The following is a 15,106-nucleotide window of genomic DNA, read 5'->3' on the forward strand; positions in this document are numbered from 1 at the left end:
ACCAAACTACACGATAATGCCCTAGAAAAGTTCAGTCATGAGCAAAACGTTTGGAACTATTATCTAAGAAGAAGTATGTGCTATTTTATAGCTGCAAGCATAATTTCCACTCTGACTAGACAAAACCAAGAAGCTGAAAAACGCTCCATGAACTTAAGGAGTCTGATCGTAAACTGGATAAACTTTCTGGGAAAACAGGTTAGAGATGCCTCATTCCATTTACAGCTGTGTAAGTATGAAACAACTGCTTACTTCTAAAGTAAGAGACTGATCATCAATAACAATTTCTTAAGCCCAAATGACAGTAATCTTTATTTTAGATCTTGATTAAAGTAGTATAAAAACATATACCACATGCTGGTGCCAGGAACACAGAGACACTCCCTGCACCCCCTCCAATAAACAAGTAACGGAAGGTATGCAATTCCATCAGCGCAAGGCAGTCACTTCCCCTTTGACTTGCACGTACTTCCCGCTTCCAGGTCAGCAACTTCCATATCATCTTTTGTGCTTCCCAAACAACATACAGACCCAGAGCAATAACCAGCCACAGGAGATGTGCCAAATAAGAACTAGTTTATGCAGCTCCTGCTCACTTTCAAGGAACGATCATAGCCAGAGAAACTTCAGCTCTGTGCCTTCCTGACAGAGCTGTAGCTACATTAGGTGCTAGCCCCTGCTGTCCCCCAACGGCCTGCCTCACATACCAGCTGCCACCTCTGCAGCAAGCATGTGTTACAACACAGTGAATCCATGTTTGTACTGTAGTAGCCCTCACTTTAGGCAAAATTGGAAGAATAAGCACCATTTCAATTTGCCACACAGTTTATTTCCAAAGCCTAGTGTGGTTCTCTTGGCAAACATAACTAGGCTACCTTCATGTAACAGTTGTCCTCCTGGGCAAGAGCATGTAAAGCTTTATTTCTTTTCTCATTCTTCCTGTTGTTTTCCCTCAATAGTTCTGCTGGTCTTTTTTTAACTGCAGGTGCCAGTCTAGAACCCTCAGCGTGAACAGTGAGACAATCAGAAGGACAGTGGTTATCCATATAAAGAGGATCTGACAGCTTGTCTGAGACCAATAGCCCAAGTGGCTCCACTGATTTTAAGTTCAGCTCAATGCTGCCTAGTGATTCTTCTGATAAGTTAGCTGTTGAGCCACACCTTCTGCTTCCCACCTGTTTATTTTCTCCTTCATTTCCAAACTTCCTCAAATGGTTATGTGTGGGGCACAGGACAGTATTTAGCTTGTTACTGCTGTCCTCTTGCATTCCTTTACCATTACAGTTACAGCCATTAGGGTTTGTTCCCTTTAGAGTTCTTTCTCTGTTGTTAAAATCTTGACAGTTCAGCTCTAACAAATGCAACGGCTGTTTGCCTCTGCTGGCATTTTCATCTTTGCTATCACTTGGCAGCTCATTAGAATTGATGATCCAAAGGCTGCCATCACTGCTACTGTGTGTGACATTCTCACTAGAGGTTACACCTGGGACAATGCCACAATCAAAGCCTTGTACAATCAAACATACATGGTCATCTATCTTCTGGTCAGATTCATGGATTATGGTATCTGGAGGTGTTTCTCTCAGGTTGTTGTACAACACATGAATGAAGGGCTCATACAATGACTTAGAGGTAACTTCACTGTCATTGTCAAAGCATTTAACTGCAGTACCAAAAGATTTATAACCAGACAGTTGAGGTCCAACATGGCAAGAAAGCACGTTGGCTGTTTTTTGAACATTTTGATATGCTACTTGCTTATGTTTTTCTTCCTCTGGTAGGAAAGCTGAAACTCCATCATTTGCAGGTGTGGAGAAAGATGGAAAATCAGTATGTTCTGAACAGGTGTTTTGAAAATCAAGCTCATTGCAGGGAGATCTGCAGTTGGTGTAACACATCTTATTGCTAGGGGGTTGATAAACTTGATCTCTGCAGCAAAGTTCCGGTGTCTCTGAAAGCTGGGTCAAAGGCAGAGAGGAACACACATTTTCAAAATGCACAGTCAAGCTACCGTTCGCCATAGACTGAGATATAAGGGTATCAAAGCTCTTATATGCAGAGCTACTTGGCTCCCTGAATGTGGGCACAAGAATATCAAAGCTCTTGTATGCAGAACTACATGGCTCCCCAGGTGGAGACACAAGGGTGTTAAAGCTCCTGTATGCAGAACTACTTGGCTCCCCAGGTAGAGACACAAGGGTACCAAAGCTCTTGTATGCAGAACTACTTGGCTCCCCAGGTAGAGACACAAGGGTGCCAAAGCTCTTGTATGCAGGGTTGCTTATTCTGCCTTTGTTGGTCACAAAGGCTAGCTCATTTGGAGATTCCTCAATCAGGACAGATGAGTTACGCTGACTTTCAGAACTGCATGGAAAAAGGCTTTGATGAAGCATACGGGGAGCATCTCTTGCATCCAGAGAAGCCGAATTTGTGCTGGAGCTCTGATAGCCAGATTCAAACGATTCTTCTGATTGTACTGACTTCTTGCTGGTTGTACTGCAATTGTACTCATCTTGAGAGGCTCTGGTGAAAGGGGAAACTCTATGAGAAATACCGTATGTCTGCTGACTCTGGGCTGTGCTTTCTGTAGGACTTCGTTGAGACTCATTTTCTGACTCAAGTTTCTCAAAGGTTTTATTTTCACTTGTGATGACATCTGGGTCTTTATCATCTTTCATGTTGTTTTCATCTTCCAAGAGCTCAATGAACATGTTAGCTAGTGCATCATTGTGTTCGGTGTGCTCCCTGAAAGCACTGACACTGGTCTCACAAGACTCAAACATGGTGATCTGGTCATGAGCTTCTTCCTGGCTCTCAGCCTCAATGTCTGTTAAACATTCACAGATTTCTATAGACTCCTCAATGAGAATTGTCTCAGGGGTTAAAACTGCACTACTGCCTTTTGGAAACCACTCTCCAGTCTTGCTATGGCAACTGCAAGACTTCCCAGCATTTCTGATGTTATCTTTTCCCTTGAAATTTTGGCTTGACAAACTTTGAGACAGACAGCTTTTGCAAATTCTGTTTTAGGAAATCAAAAGGAAAGGACAGTTAATGTTTATGTAATAGGAAAATATTATATGCCATAACGTGGAGGTGTGTCCCTCCCCCTTCTGGTTAATGTTACTTACATTTGTTTTTCCATATGACTCTGCTTTACGTCATGGAAAGGGAACTTAATTTCATCGATGTAGCACAAGACTGAAAGCTAATAAAAACAGAAATGAGTTTTAGAACACATAAACTGTATTTAGTATTTCATGTACAAGCCAGCCAAGAGCATTTATTACATATTCTATTTCTGGCAATCAGGAAAAGGTATTTTTTGCAAAGCCCTTAAATTACCTTAACGTTTTTTACGACCAAATGGCTCTTTGCTGGATTTGGGATTTGGTCCCACCATTCTTTCTTCACTCTGCAAGGCAAGAATGAAAATTGTTTGCTTTAACTGAATCTTGGCTTGATCAGTATACACTTCCCTCTTCTGTTCTTCTCTCCCTCTTAGCCATCTGCACTGCAGAAACAGGAAGTGCTTGTTCCGTATATCTCCAAATGCTGCTTTTCCATTAACCTAGTGCAAAGATGTTTATGCTCTGCGTGACTGCTCTGCACAACCACAGTCACATGTTTCTAATTACATTTAAAATGCTGCGTGAGACAGATAGGATCCAACTTTCACATTATCAGTATTTCTTTTCATTTTTTTTCCAATGGTATTTAATCATCATTACTGAAACTGCAGCAAAGACTGAGTGCAAAACTGACAGACCTATAAATGCAGCCTGTTTTGGATACTCTTAACAAGCCCATTCTAGTAAGATTAGTAGAAAATACTCAATTTTCTTTTCACAAAATGACAGTACAACTGATTTATGTTTGCTCATAGAGTCTGAGATAAACCTGCTGAGGAAACGTCAGTCATTAGATTCCTGTACTACTAGACATTCAACTAAGCAATGGCAATACTGATATCTGTGCAAACTGCTAGTCTATAAAACCTGTGAACATTGATACATACTTGGTAAAACAGAAATAACAAGTTACAGCTACTGCCATGATCAGGATGCAAGATATAGGAACAGCCATCTGCAGAATGTCTTCAGATGTTACTTGATAATCTGTTAAATAAAAATATATATTTGCATGTGTATGTGCATATAAACACAAGTACTGACAACACCAAGTCTGGTGTTCTTCTTTTGCATATTAAAGTAATGCTACTTTAGAAGATGTAAAATAAAGCCATAGCAGATAAACACAACATATGCAACTACCAGTGGCAATAGTACGTGTCATGTCTGAAAGGTCAATGCAGGTACTTCAGTCAGTTACTGTTGGTGATTTAGGAACTGGGAGACCACATGAATTGTGAAACCATTTGTCAGCTCTCTGAGACAAACCTGCCACATAGTTTCTGGAATGGCATTATCATCTCTGCTGTAGTGCAGCTATGCTTCTTACCCTCATCATTGTTCTTCAGTTTTTTTTTTTTTCTTTTAGAAAGTCAGCCCTCTAATGGTTAAAGTATTGCTTAATTTCCTAAGTATCTCTTGTTCATTTACACCCACTTGCATAAACATTGCTTTTTAGTTTAAACATGTCTTCTCCTTTCCTGCTGCCTACTTCATGAAATATGCATAGAGAACAAATACATCCCCTTTCAGCCTTCTTTTCCACAAGACTGAAGGAACCAACTTCCCTTGGTCTTCTCTTCCTCAGTTTCCCCAAGAGCTGCTTTTTTGCATTGAGTCTCCTTGGAAGCCTTTACAGATTGATCCACAATATATTCAAACGGATGAAGATAATGATTCCATAACTCTCCTCTGGTAACTAAAAGGCAGTGGGGTATATACAATGGGGTTTATAAAACTGTACCATCCTTTTATCAAGCTGCTATTTGCTATAATACCTACCACAGTGAAATTCAACTCTGTCACTCCAGTCACTCCAGTAGGCTGGGTAGTCTGTATACTTGCACCGTACACTTGCAATGTAATCATAGCCTCTCTGCAAGGAGCTTGCAGTAATTTCAAAGCTTTTTGCCTGGTAGTTAATTGATTTTATAGAAACCTGAAAAGAAAGTAAGGAAGTTCACTGATTTCTTTATGGGAAAAAGGGTTAGTGAAAGTAGTTAGATATCAACTGCATCATATGTTTTCCTGATGTCTAAAAATAAAATTAAGTTTGGGTAACAGAAGTACTGTATTTTAAATCTCTTCCCTGTCAGCACACCACTTTGAGGTAGTAGTCAGAAGAGTTTCAGTCCTTTAAAGCTCAGTTTGAACCACCTTTGGTGAATGTGATCAGTAGCAAGTGTGCTCAGGAACATGCCTTTGCTGGCCCTTACACCATTAGTCATGACATGGTTTCAAAGTCCTTCAAGACTTCTTTTAAAAGGACTTTTTAACCCTTGAAGCTCCAGAGATATAAAATGAAGAGACTGGATGTCTCTTACCTCTCCTGGGTGCTGCTTGCTCCAATATTTTATTTCAAAGATGACTGGCTGTCCAGAGAGCATGGATGGAGGGGTGTAGCTCTCCTCCCAGCTCAGATTGAAATTACCATTTTCAGCTTTCTCAATGGCAAGATTTCTGGGAGCCCTTGGCTTAACTGTATATTAAAAAAACAAAAACAAAAAAAAACACATGGAGAACAAGGCAATGAGAAAGCACTGATGGAAAGAAGCAGAGAGAAAGATATTCATTCACCAGAGACCAGAATCTCAGAGTCAATCCATTTTAGACCTTTTCACTACACCATAGTACAAGGATATAGAGGCCAAGACAGAGCAACTGCATGGTCTTCATTAACAGGTACTGAATATTCAAGCTGGCTGAATAAACTTCAAGTTCTATTTTTGGTGCACTGGATGCAGCTTTCAACCTGGAGAAATGATAACAACTTGTACCCTCACAACAACACACTGTGCTGTAGGGTAGGCAGAGAACTTAGGACCACTTTGCAGCCAGACCGTCCTGGCTACCTGAGTCTTAGATGCAGGTTCCAGCTTATTCTGCTGAGGAGCAGCAGTGACACTGGGTAGGAAAGGAACCAGCTCACTGCTGTAGATCAGTGCCCGCCCAAGGTACGTGGAAGATTTCTGAGTGTTTGAGATGACAGTGTTTTGAACACACACTGGTTTAAACAAACTAGGTGCTGACAGAGATAAACTGTATTTATGCTGTCACGTGAAAGAGCAGTCATTAACCTTCTACCATGGTTTGTTATAATCCAACAATTACTGGAAAAAACTCTGTTCGTGGGCATGATTCAACTAGCATGAAAAATTAGAGGATGACAGAGAATGGAAGAATTTGAGTAGGGATAGTCTACTGTCCTCTTCATCCCTGAATTCTACGGCCACGAGTAAAATGCACTAAATACACCGTTAAGTCCACAAACTGTGGATGGCTGGCAGCTGAGAGGAATAATCCTTCTGCTTGCCCCATTAGTTATACTGTTTCCTTTACAACCTACTCCAGGATCAGGTTTCTACACCAAATGGACTTTTCTTTCAAGCCAGCATGACACGTACCATCTAATAAGGAAAAACCATTCCGGTGTCATTAACGAGGAGTTAGCTAGGATTACAAAGCCTGAAACAAGATGTCCTGGTGACAAAATAAACAACGTCTTACCAACCAGGGCTGGTGTAACACTGTAATTCCACATATCAGTCCCATTGAATTGTAAAGCTAGAACATAGGTAAGGCCTGATACAAAATAATCGGGATATATTGTACAACTGCATGTGAAACTCTCTTTTCCATTCTCAGGGACACACACATTTCTGAAAAACAGGCAGAAAATGATATGATTGTTTACACAGTGTGGCACAGTATTTCTTCAAAATGTGGAATCAAGCTTATCAATGTGTAGAGCCAATCAAATCTGAAACAAGCAAGCTCAAATTCAGTTCCCAGAAGCACTTTGTCCAAACAAATCCAAAACAAAAACTTATCCTCCCCCCCAGCTTCCAGATGACCCATCCTTCCCCGATACCCCTTGGCTACCTATTGGTATTGCACTAAGGAAAAGCTAAGAATTGATCCCGAGCAGAAAAATTAGCACTAAAAGCAACCTTCACTACACTTTAACCTCCAAAGGTGGGGACTGATGCTCTGCTAGTACAGGAACAGTTTTATTGCAGGGCAAATCAAGGTATTCGGAAGTCTCAATGGAGAAATCATACTGCTCCCCTCTATGGAGAGGAATAGGAAAGCCATGATGTATGTTCTTCTGCAGATGATGACAAGAATACTGCCTCGGCTGTAGAGCAGTGCTAACAGTCTGTCCATGAATACCAAGTTACACTGTATACAGAAATATTCACTGATGCTCCAAGGAAGACTTCATTTCACACAGGCTACAGCCTGGTAAATCATGTAAAGTTTCTCATGAAATGAAGGTCTGGTAAACTTACGAGAGCCTTACCACTCCTACAAGCAGTACTTGACCAACCAAGAACGCAGAGGTCTGTCAAAGACTAGCCCACTGAACAGAGCATACTGTTAATTGCAACAAAACATTTTCCTCCTCGCAAGGAGGATCGTCCTGACTATATTTAGTTGCAGGCACTCATAGCATAGGGAAGAAATCAATGCTGATAATGGCTGTAGGATATTTAAAGTTCCAATGGTAAAGAAGGTAAACCCTATTAAACACTCACTGGGGAGAGAAGATTTCCTCCCTGTAGTAGAGCAGGAATTCTTCGGAGCAGTTTGTCTGTGCAGGCACCTTCCAGTCACAAACGAGCTCTTTTGCGAAGTCACTAAAGCATCCAAATTCTTGTATGTGTCCTGTAGCCGTAACTAGGGAGAAGTAGCACACAATAAGAAGCAAGAAAATCCAAGGAATAAATTGAACTAGGCATATACATTAGTTCTCCTTCTAAACAGGAGGGTAAAGCCCCTATAAAGGAAGTAAGCACTTTTTTCATGTTCTGTGTAAATGGAAGAAGATGCATGTTACCAAGTATGTCCACCTTTCTGGAGACAACATCTTTGAGAGGGAGGTTCTGATGAACGCCAAGTTTTAATTATGCAAACTCTAAACCACTAAACTTTTATCATAAAAGAGCATCATCCTATCTTTTATACACAAAAGGTTCAAAAGCCAAAAATGCAGATCCTTAACAGATTTAGACCAAAATCACTGCCTACACACCTGAATTTGTGCTTTATCCACAACTTTTTTAAAGCTTTTAAGTTTTTAAGTTTAAGCTTTTAAGGAAGTTTTAAGCTTCCCAAGTGCATACCCTCTGCCTCCCTGGAACAGTTCCCCATTGCAGATCTAATTCCTTCTTTTGGGCTCTACATCACAATTCCCCATAAAAATTTAGAATAGCTTTGGTTGATACTTATAATCCTATCAACTGTTATTTTTCTGATAGTTTCTTTAGGGATGCTGCTAGAAGTTTTCTTGTGGCAGTTATACAAAGGACATATAGAGACATGATTTCATTTCTCTATGGTATGTAAATAATTTTGCTTATACAGCCTAGCACATTACTAACTCTCCATGCTTGTCATTTACATTGCAAATTCAAGATTAGTTGCCAACAATTCACATCCTGTAACGTTCTTCAGCCACTGCAGCTTCAAAGACGACTTCTTCCCAGTGGCTGTCCATTTCAGATTATTCCTCCAAAAGTTTTTGTTTTCATAAGTATCTAATTTCATTCTTATTCTTCCTACACTTCTAATTTTCTGTTGTCCTGAATTTTCTCATGCAAATTCTGCACACTCTGATGTAGTACAGTATCTGCAAATGCAACATACGTGATAGCCATCTCTCTTAGTGGGTATAGCGATACGTTACATACCACTGTATCTACCATCAGACCACGTGGTACTTCGGTAAAAACCTGACTCAAACACTTAACTGTTTAGTACTGCTAATGGGTGGCTTTTTATCCTCATTTAAACCCATGTATCACTTTGTTTTGCGTTCCTAGAAGGCCTCCCATAAAATCTCATTAACAAGCAGTCCTGGATCACTGGAGTAAGCTCAATAACCTTAGTGAAGCTCACTTACGAAAATGAGGATGTATGGCAACGTCAAGGAACCATTCTGAAGTTTGGTGAAAATCATAACCTAAATTGCCTAGTATACTGACTGGTTACAAACCTAGAACTGACTGCAGCTCACGGTTTCATTATTATTCAAATATTTAGAAAACGTTTTGCTCTAGTTACTAAGGCTAGGTAATTATCTTGTAGATAAGAACTATCACCCATATCCTTTCGGATGGCAGCACCACGTTTAGTTCCCTTTTGTTCTGAATGGTCCATGGTTCTTCAAAAACCAAACAAAAACCAAACAACCCAAAATCATCAGGACATCAACAAGTTAAAAGATTAATCTTCTATAATGCCATAAGAGACACACTGCTCATTTATTTTAGTAGAACCATTACCTGTTTACCTTGTTACTGTTGTTTATATTTTGTTGTCCTTTATATTTTTACTGTTCACTTCATGATGGACTTCTAGAAGATATACTACCATTTTATTCCCATTACAGATGAATTTCATTATTTTCCAATGTGTTAACGATCTTATGCTTTCAAGAATACTGGAATTAAATGAAGCTGTTCCTGCTGTGTTAAGCTAGCAGATTTATCTTGCCTTTCAGCATCCTCATGTCTTTCTAGGACTCTGAATTATTTTCTGTATTCTTTTCCTGTGACCTTTTCCCTTTTTTCAACCCTGATACGATATGTTTTTTTTATAAAAACCTCATACATATAAGAATTTTCTTTTAAACCCCATACAGTAAAGAGTTAGTTTTCAGTTCATGTAGTCAGAAAAGGGAACTGAAATGTTGGATTTCTTTTTTAATCCTCAGCTAGGGTAACATAATACAGAAACTTGAAACATGTAGTTACCTAGTGGAAAAAAATATGTAAAATTAAATTTTGATAATTTACAGAAAAACTGGGATTACCTGGATCAGATGATGTAGAAATTATGCTCCTGCAAACCTTCACCCTTCTTATTAATCGAAATTACAAAATTCCCTGCAGTATACTATGGGCATATGGCTAAGAAACCTTTTTACCTTTTTTTTTTTTTTTGGACAGGCTATTTTTTCAAAAACTATTTTGTTTATTAAAAACAAACAAACAAAACCAAGAACAACCAACCAAAGCCAAACTGTAAAACCACTAGTAGACTACTGTGGAATAACTTAAAAACTGGATGTAAGATTCATTTTTCAGAGAATGAAGATGCTTTGTCAGAAAACATGATTTTATACTTCTAACTTCTTTTTATAATGCATTATCTTTAAAAGATACCAGCAAAATACATGTTCAGCTCCTTCCAGTTGAACTGTATCACATAACTATCATCTAAGAAGCAGCACTAAAACATAATGCAGCTAAACATCTTGCTAGACCAAATGAAAGGTGTAGTGACAGAACATCACACACAAGTCATCTGGCCCCGTACACGCACAAATCAGAATACATACCATCTGAAAGCAAATGCCTTCCAAATCCGTTCAAATCCAGCCAACTAAGTTTTCCAATTCAGCATTTTTGCACACTTTCTAGAACACATACTGGCAGATGCCTTTTGACAGTAGGATCTATAGACTCCTGTTCTTTTTCATGAGCATAGCTTCCTGCAGGTCTATAATTGGTTAGCCCACATGGCAAATAAAAATGAACAAATCTGAGACTGTTTTCTACTCTACTTTTTTTTTACTTTCTACAGAGATGTTACAGGGTTATTGTTGAGCATCCTATTTACAGCATGGTGCCCAGTACAGATTGGACAATGGGTAAGCAAAGAGGTGTCTTTTCAAACCTCAGTTTCTCCTTCTTGCAAATTCCTTTTTTTTTTTTCTTGCCCGCATGGAAAAGGCCAATAAAATGAAGAGATTTAAAACAAATTTTGTATTAGTTAATTAATTCTAATAGTATTGCCTGCTAGTTATTCCTAGTCACGAGAAAAAGTTGTTGGAAAAAACTTCAATAAAGCAACTTAAAACATTAATAAACGTACCTTCGCTTGTTGCATATGAAAATAAAAGGATCCACAGGATATGCAGTACTGCACTTAGGAATCTTGCCATCATTGACACTGGCCAGGCTCAGAAGGGCAAGCTGTGCTGAAATTCTGCCAACAAAAGACATTATTAAAAGCTCACATCAGTGTCCCAAGTAGTGTAAGGGTGCAGTTTGTCTTGCCACTTTGCTAGATGTTATGATTCAGATCTCCTGAAGTGCCCAAACCCTTTAAAGGTTGCTCAACAAGATGCGTAGGAGTGTAAGAATAACACAAATGAGCGACATGACTTCTTTGTAAAATTTTAATTACAGAGGATACTAGATTAACATCAGCAGCGGGCCTACTTATTTCAGCTACTAGAAAAGGAACATTTCTAGTATGCGACATATTTAAAGAGTAAGCCCATGACCAAAATATCAGCATGCCTCTGGAGCCCTGTGATTCCTCTCAGATAGCCAGAAGAATTTAAGAGCAATGTGTGTCTGATCTATTGATTGTAATACGATTTCCTCAAGTCCTATCACCAGTACCGTAGTTAGAGCATGCTCCCCTTGAAAACGTTCTGAGCAAAGACCCCTAAGTTTTGATTCAACAGAATGCAGATTTGTTAAAATGGTGAATAATTAGAAGCTGTAAAACATGTATCATCATATAAGACAACGAGCACAACTTCAGAGAAACAAAGTTATGCAGCTTTTAGATATTAGAATTCTTTAAGCACAGTGAAGTTGAGCTTTAATCCAGCTACAGTAGTAGGACAACCCTTGACACTTATAACAGATTTGAGTTTCACCAGCACAAAAGACACAGCACATTGGCAACAGATCAGAAACTCTGCTGTGGTATAACCTTGTTAAGTAATTAGCTTTGGAAAAGTTTAATGACCTTTTGGAAGTATGCGTATGAGCACTGGATACACATAAGAATGTGTAGCCTCAAAGGTATGTTACCAAAGCCATATTCCCTCAAATAACTTGTCTCAAAGCAAGAAGCAAGATTCTCGCAACTAGCAAGATTCTCAAGCACTGCTACTGCATATTTGTTGCCAGTTAGAATGAACACAAGATAGGCAACAGCTGGACCTTCCCAGCTGAGTAAGGGACAGAAGTATCACTTCTTTTTACAGAAAGAACAACACACCTTTGATTTATATAGATATATTTATCAATAAAACCCGATGTGAAATGTAGCAAAAGAATCTTAATTTCTTCAACATATTTAACAATACTACTACTTTTTGTATAGTAAACCATGACTTCAGCATGTCAGATTCAGCTCCAAGGCAATTAACTCATATCCCAACTTGCAGTGCTCATCAGAAAAAGGCATGTCCCCTGACACTGTTTCTTCCATTCTCACATGCATGATTAGCCATACTTTAAAATAAGTTTCCAAAGATTAAATATGGAAGATGTCAATCTCAGAGGTAAAGGGATGAGAACACTGAGTGAAAATTGAAGACCAGAATGGAAACTTCTTTGTGATCTTATCTGCGGCAGTTACTGCTTATCCAGAAATACAAGACATACTTTAAAAATGAATTTCTCATGAACACTCAAAAGCTAAGCTGTACACATTTGGAAATAGACAAAACATGACTGAGCCCAGTAGAACACAAATGCTTTTTCTGCTGCTCAGAAAAAAAGGGCAAACCGCTCCAGCACACAACACTCTTTCCCTTTTTTTTCCTGGTGTTCACAAGAGAGGAAGTGTTTACTTTTCAGTCCATTGTTAAGTAATAGTATCCCATGACTGGAGTTCCAAGAAACTCATAAAACTTTGGCAAAGAATCCTGTACTGCATAAGCACATATGAATCAGCAGATGGCAGAGAAAAAAAATATCTCCCTCATAGGAAAAATGTTCTGCATGTGTTGATAAAAAAAAAAAAAAAAGTTAATCCATAGTTCTAATGAAACAAGAAACTTTTTATTTGATTGTTTTAAAAAGATGAGAGTTGCAGACTATAATCTAAGCACAAGAGAAAATTAAAAAAAATGACAATAGCTTTCATGTCTGCTGGCTCTTAAGTTTTTCTTTATATCTGATGATAAACCTTAATGAGGAATATACAACACACACAGAATACTAAGTTCACAGCAAACCTAGTAATCTCAATACGTACGAGGAAATAAAATGTAAAAGACAGAAGTGACTTTCCTAAAAACTATGAAAGAAATCTTTATCAGGGCTGGAAGCAGCCCTGTTTATTGGCCCAAGTTACATGTGCAAATCAGTTGCTCATGCCTGTCTTTCGGGAAGAAATAAAGTGATTGAAAAGATTCCATTTAGTATCAAGAAGAACAGTAACTTCTGTAATGGACTTCTAAATAAATTAGGGTCTTATTTAATCTACAGGCATAATTTGCAAAATAGTTATGTTCAAATGGTAACTCATGCACAGAACACAGATGAGGCATTTCTACCTAAGACTGCTTAATTCATCTTTGCTGCTATTGCAGAGGTAAAGGACAACTCCCTGTTTTAAAACTGGACTTTTTAAAAATTAAATTGAAGTACAGCTTGACTTGTTCTTTCTGATTTAAAACGTTGGCTATAACTGCAGACTAAAATGAGATAAGCATTAAAAAACAAAGCAAAAGCAAAGCAGTTCATCAATTGATTTTGCATCAAAATTTGAAAAGAAGTTGGGGAATCATTATTGTTAGAGGCAACCGCACAATGAACATGTGTATTGAAAAAGAGCAGGTGCCTCAAAGTGGATTTTCAAAAGAACTTGGAAGTTGGAGTCCAGTATAATACATTGAGGAGGTGGTTTAGATGAACAGTTACACTAGGCTCTCTTTAGAAAGCTTGAGATGACAGAAGACAGCAAAGGGCACAACAACACGTCATTTCGGCCTGTAATGAATGCAGTACTTTCTCATGACTTGATGAACTACAAATTATAATTTGCAAGCAACTTCAGATATTTTCCTAGTTATAACAGACAGGAACTACCGGGATCACCAAGACTGGACACCTTGACAAAAATGCCAAAGAGACAAAAGTGCCTAATGAGAATAGCTCACTCCCAGTCCTACATTTCTGAATCTCTGGTTCTGAGACTTCATCATGAATTGGTATTAAGTTCTCTCCGAGAACCTGTATGTGCAGGGAATAGATTTTAAAGGACGAAACCTGAGATTCAGGAGCAGCTCATCCATCGGCTCAAAGCAAGCTTATTGGGACAGATTCTCAGATTGTAGGATACATGTCCCGGCTAGCGTGGTTTCTGCTACGGTAAGAGCCCTTGTGCCTCCTGTAGCCATCGAGCAGGACTTCCAGCAGAAAGGAGTCCTCTAGGAATTTTACCGGTTTTACCCTGAAAATCAGTCGCTTCAAAAGCGTTTGAATTAAGCAGTCTCAGTAAGAAGCATTCCTGCCAATGCCGGTTTTAACGACACATGAACCGTAGCGGCTTTCCGGCTGGGCCCGGGGAAGAAGCAGTCGATGCCCCCCCCGCCCCGGGCCGCACCCCGCGGGCCCGGCCGGCTCCCGCGAGGCCCGCGGAACCAGGGCTCGCCCGGCGGCGGCGCGCCCGCTGCTTCCTGCCGCGCCCCCCACAGCCCAGTGGCCGCTCAGCACCGGCCGGCACGGCAGCGCAGACCGAGCCGCCGCTCGAGGTGAACCGCACGAGGCCAGCTCCCGCCGCGGCCGGGCCCGCCGCTGTACTTGCCTGGTCCGGCGCACGGCCGGGACGGCGCGACGCTCCCCGCGCCCGGCTTTCACTCCGCCGGCCCAGCGCCCTCCTCCCGCCCGTCGAGCCCTCCCCTGCGGCCGCCCCGCAGGCGACAGCTGCCGGCCGCGTCCCGTCCCGTCCCGTCCCGTCCCGCCGCGTCCCGCCGCGTCCCGCCGGCTGCGTTCGTCTCCGCAGCCTCCCGCTGCCCCCGTCGGGCGCGGGCGGCGAGCACACGCGGCAGCCCCGCAGGCAGGCAGGCAGAGCCGGGCCGGGCCGGGCCGGCCTCCAGGCGGCCGCGGAACCGAGCCACGACACCAAGCGGCCCGACCGGGGACTTCCGGAGGGCGGGGGCGCGGCCGCGCCCCACAGCGCCGGGCGGCGAAGCCCCGCCCCGCCGTCCCTCCGCT

The 15,106-nt window shown here is 40.8% G+C and overlaps 1 protein-coding gene across 1 annotated transcript; it reads right to left on the reverse strand.

The window, feature by feature from the left end:
• Positions 1-284: 284 nt before the first annotated feature.
• IL4R (interleukin 4 receptor) lies at positions 285-15,071 on the reverse strand. Its single transcript, XM_035339446.1, has 10 exons — positions 14,697-15,071; positions 11,013-11,126; positions 7,670-7,805; positions 6,639-6,790; positions 5,456-5,610; positions 4,914-5,070; positions 4,019-4,118; positions 3,346-3,415; positions 3,132-3,208; positions 285-3,021 (listed from the first exon to the last, which is right to left on the reverse strand). Exons 2-10 carry the CDS (start codon positions 11,083-11,085, stop codon positions 867-869), a joined length of 3,075 nt encoding a protein of 1,024 aa, XP_035195337.1. The 5' UTR covers positions 11,086-11,126; positions 14,697-15,071; the 3' UTR covers positions 285-866.
• Between the last annotated feature and the right edge of the window lie 35 nt (positions 15,072-15,106).

Source organism: Oxyura jamaicensis, chromosome 14 (assembly GCF_011077185.1).
Source record: "Oxyura jamaicensis isolate SHBP4307 breed ruddy duck chromosome 14, BPBGC_Ojam_1.0, whole genome shotgun sequence".
NCBI lineage: Eukaryota > Metazoa > Chordata > Aves > Anseriformes > Anatidae > Oxyura > Oxyura jamaicensis.